Here is a 2,440-nt window from a genome sequence, read left to right as displayed (position 1 = left end):
AGAAATTTATTTATTTTTCCTGTCCCTTTTTGGCAGAAAAAAGTAATTTTTCCTCAAAGATATCATCCTATAATGAGACAGGAAATAGGAAAAAAATCCTATCAAAATTCATTACATTTTAAACAACCTACTTACAAAACTTCAAAGAACACAACTTCCATATGTATTTCAGTTCAATATTTTTATAGTGTAACGCAATTTCTCTTATAACACTGAACCAATTTGCATAAGAAAAGCAAAATTATTTGAACAATTTGAGGAGTAAATTAAATCTCTTGTCCACAAAAAAATTTATTTCACATTAACATAAATGCATACATAATACATAAACAGAACCTATTACATTTGCCATTTCTTTTTACAGTACAAAACTGGGTTGTAATTTCAACATTCTAAACTTACAGCCAAAAAAGAAAATCCTCATTAACATTTCTCATTCAGCATATTTGAAAATAACTATTATATCATACTAATAAAAAAAAATCTACATTTTAATTTCCTAGCAAGAGAGTTGAGACATTAGAGAGAATGAAGATAGTTCTTGAATGTATATATTTTTTATCATATTTGAAATTAAAAAGTTGAGCAGAAACTATTGTGATCTTTCCATGGGCTTTCCATGGGTTTCATTTTTAAGCGAAGTTGATGTTGCCCAAGGTAATCCCTTTTCTACAATGTGTTGCGCATTCGGTAAACGCTCAACACTTATACTCTAGCAGCCTAGGAACCCATCCTATTTTGCTCATAGATCCTGATGTTCATAACGACATCTGCTTCTTTCGGTGTAAGGAGTGTCACACCCTGCTCGGCCAGGGCTTTAACTGGTGAGATAACAAGGCTGAAAGCATCTTGGTCGTCGCGCCACATACGTATGGTGTCCCTCAGAAGAAAGGCTGTTGCATGCGGCAAGGTGAGTAAGATCACGGACTCCTTGACTCTGGTGAAAAATGTTGGTCAAGAAATTGGTAACGACAGTAACTAATGCATTTTTTAAAAGGGAAATTAGTCACTTGATTTTTTTTTTTTAATAATAAAAAAAAACATTTTTTAAAACAAAATAAATATTCAGTAATATGAAAGCACGACTCTGTAATTAACAAAAAATAAATAAATAGATAAATAAATAAATAAACATCCACTAACAAAAAACATAGTACAAATTAAGGTAGAGAAAGGCACAAGGAAAGAAGTGTGAAGGCTAAGAAAAGAAAATCAATAATAAATGTAGCAGTTGTAGAAAAACCTACTATGCGCAGTGTACATAATAGGTTTTTCTACAACTGTGTGCAAAGTGGGTTTTCCACTATAGTGTCAACAAGGCAGAGTGGTTGGCCATTCAAAATAACAGGTACTGTGTAATCTCTCATTCTAATTGAATAAGCCTATAGAAACTTAACCGAATGCTGACAGGTAAAAAAAAAAAAAAAAAAAAAAAAATTAATGAAAATTTTTAAGTCTGGAGATTTGTGGCAACGATCAGACAATGGGTGTGGGAGTCGCTACATCAAGCCGAATGTCCCGCTCCGAAAGCTCTGGCACATCGCTGCACCAGAGTGCTTGGAGTGGGACATTCATGAGCCCACTGACCGAGCGGTTTCTTATGACACTGATAGGTAAGGCCTGTCAGCGTCGGGTTAACACTGCCACATATGTACAGAAATATTACTAAAATAATTTATAATTTGGTTAAGCTAATTCTTTGAAAACTAACATGTTGGAGATGATTACAGACAGAAATACAATGATGCAATTTAGACATTGTCATTCAGCCAATCCTCAACCTCTTCTAGTACATCTTTATCTCAGTTATAAAAAAAAAAAAAAAAAAAAAAAAGGCTTTAGAAAGGATCAGAGTACATTACTGTCTACTTACAACTTGAAGAAATTTTCTGGTTTCTGCGTAAATTCCCCAAAGATTGGGAATAAGCCACGTAACATGTCAAACTTGAATTGAGAAGCACCGGTGTCACTAAACCGTGTCTGGAGAATTACCTCTTCATACACATACTGTTAATAAAAACAAATATTCCAAATATTATTTGGTATAGTAGATTATAATGATAATAAAATGACTTTGTTAAACAAATCTATAAAACTATATTACTATATTAGAGGAATCATTCTTACAGAGGAAAAGTTCATTAAACAGTAAACAATGAATGGCATATACTACACTACACAAAATCCTACCTTGTTGAGGGTATCAGCAACAATCTTCCATAACTGTGTGAAAAGAGGAGTTGCCAACACATCTCTCAGAGCATGAAGATGTCTTGCCAGCACCTCCAGCATTGGGCAAATACTGGGACTCGGATCGGTTATTTTGTTTGAGTCTAGCAATGCCTTTGGGTTTGTCGTATAGAACCACTTGTCCTTCCTATACGGTTGGCTCCGAGCCCGAACCTCCGTAAATACATAGCTGGCAAGAGTGCGGACCATC

General features: G+C 34.3%; 1 protein-coding gene across 1 annotated transcript in view; it reads right to left on the bottom strand.

The window, feature by feature from the left end:
* Positions 1-278: 278 nt before the first annotated feature.
* LOC125039548 (RAD50-interacting protein 1-like) overlaps positions 279-2,440 on the bottom strand; it is a 14,596-nt gene continuing 12,434 nt past the window's right edge. Inside the window, exons 12-14 of the mRNA XM_047633612.1 lie at positions 2,191-2,440; positions 1,874-2,007; positions 279-937 (exon numbers count right to left, since the gene is read on the bottom strand). The exon at positions 2,191-2,440 is cut by the window's right edge and continues 116 nt beyond it. Of these exons, the coding sequence (XP_047489568.1) occupies positions 721-937; positions 1,874-2,007; positions 2,191-2,440 (601 nt within the window). The 3' untranslated portion in view covers positions 279-720. The remainder of the gene's footprint in view (positions 938-1,873; positions 2,008-2,190) is intronic.

Source organism: Penaeus chinensis, chromosome 27 (genome assembly GCF_019202785.1).
Source record: "Penaeus chinensis breed Huanghai No. 1 chromosome 27, ASM1920278v2, whole genome shotgun sequence".
Taxonomy (NCBI): domain Eukaryota; kingdom Metazoa; phylum Arthropoda; class Malacostraca; order Decapoda; family Penaeidae; genus Penaeus; species Penaeus chinensis.
This window is presented reverse-complemented; position numbering and strand designations above follow the sequence as displayed.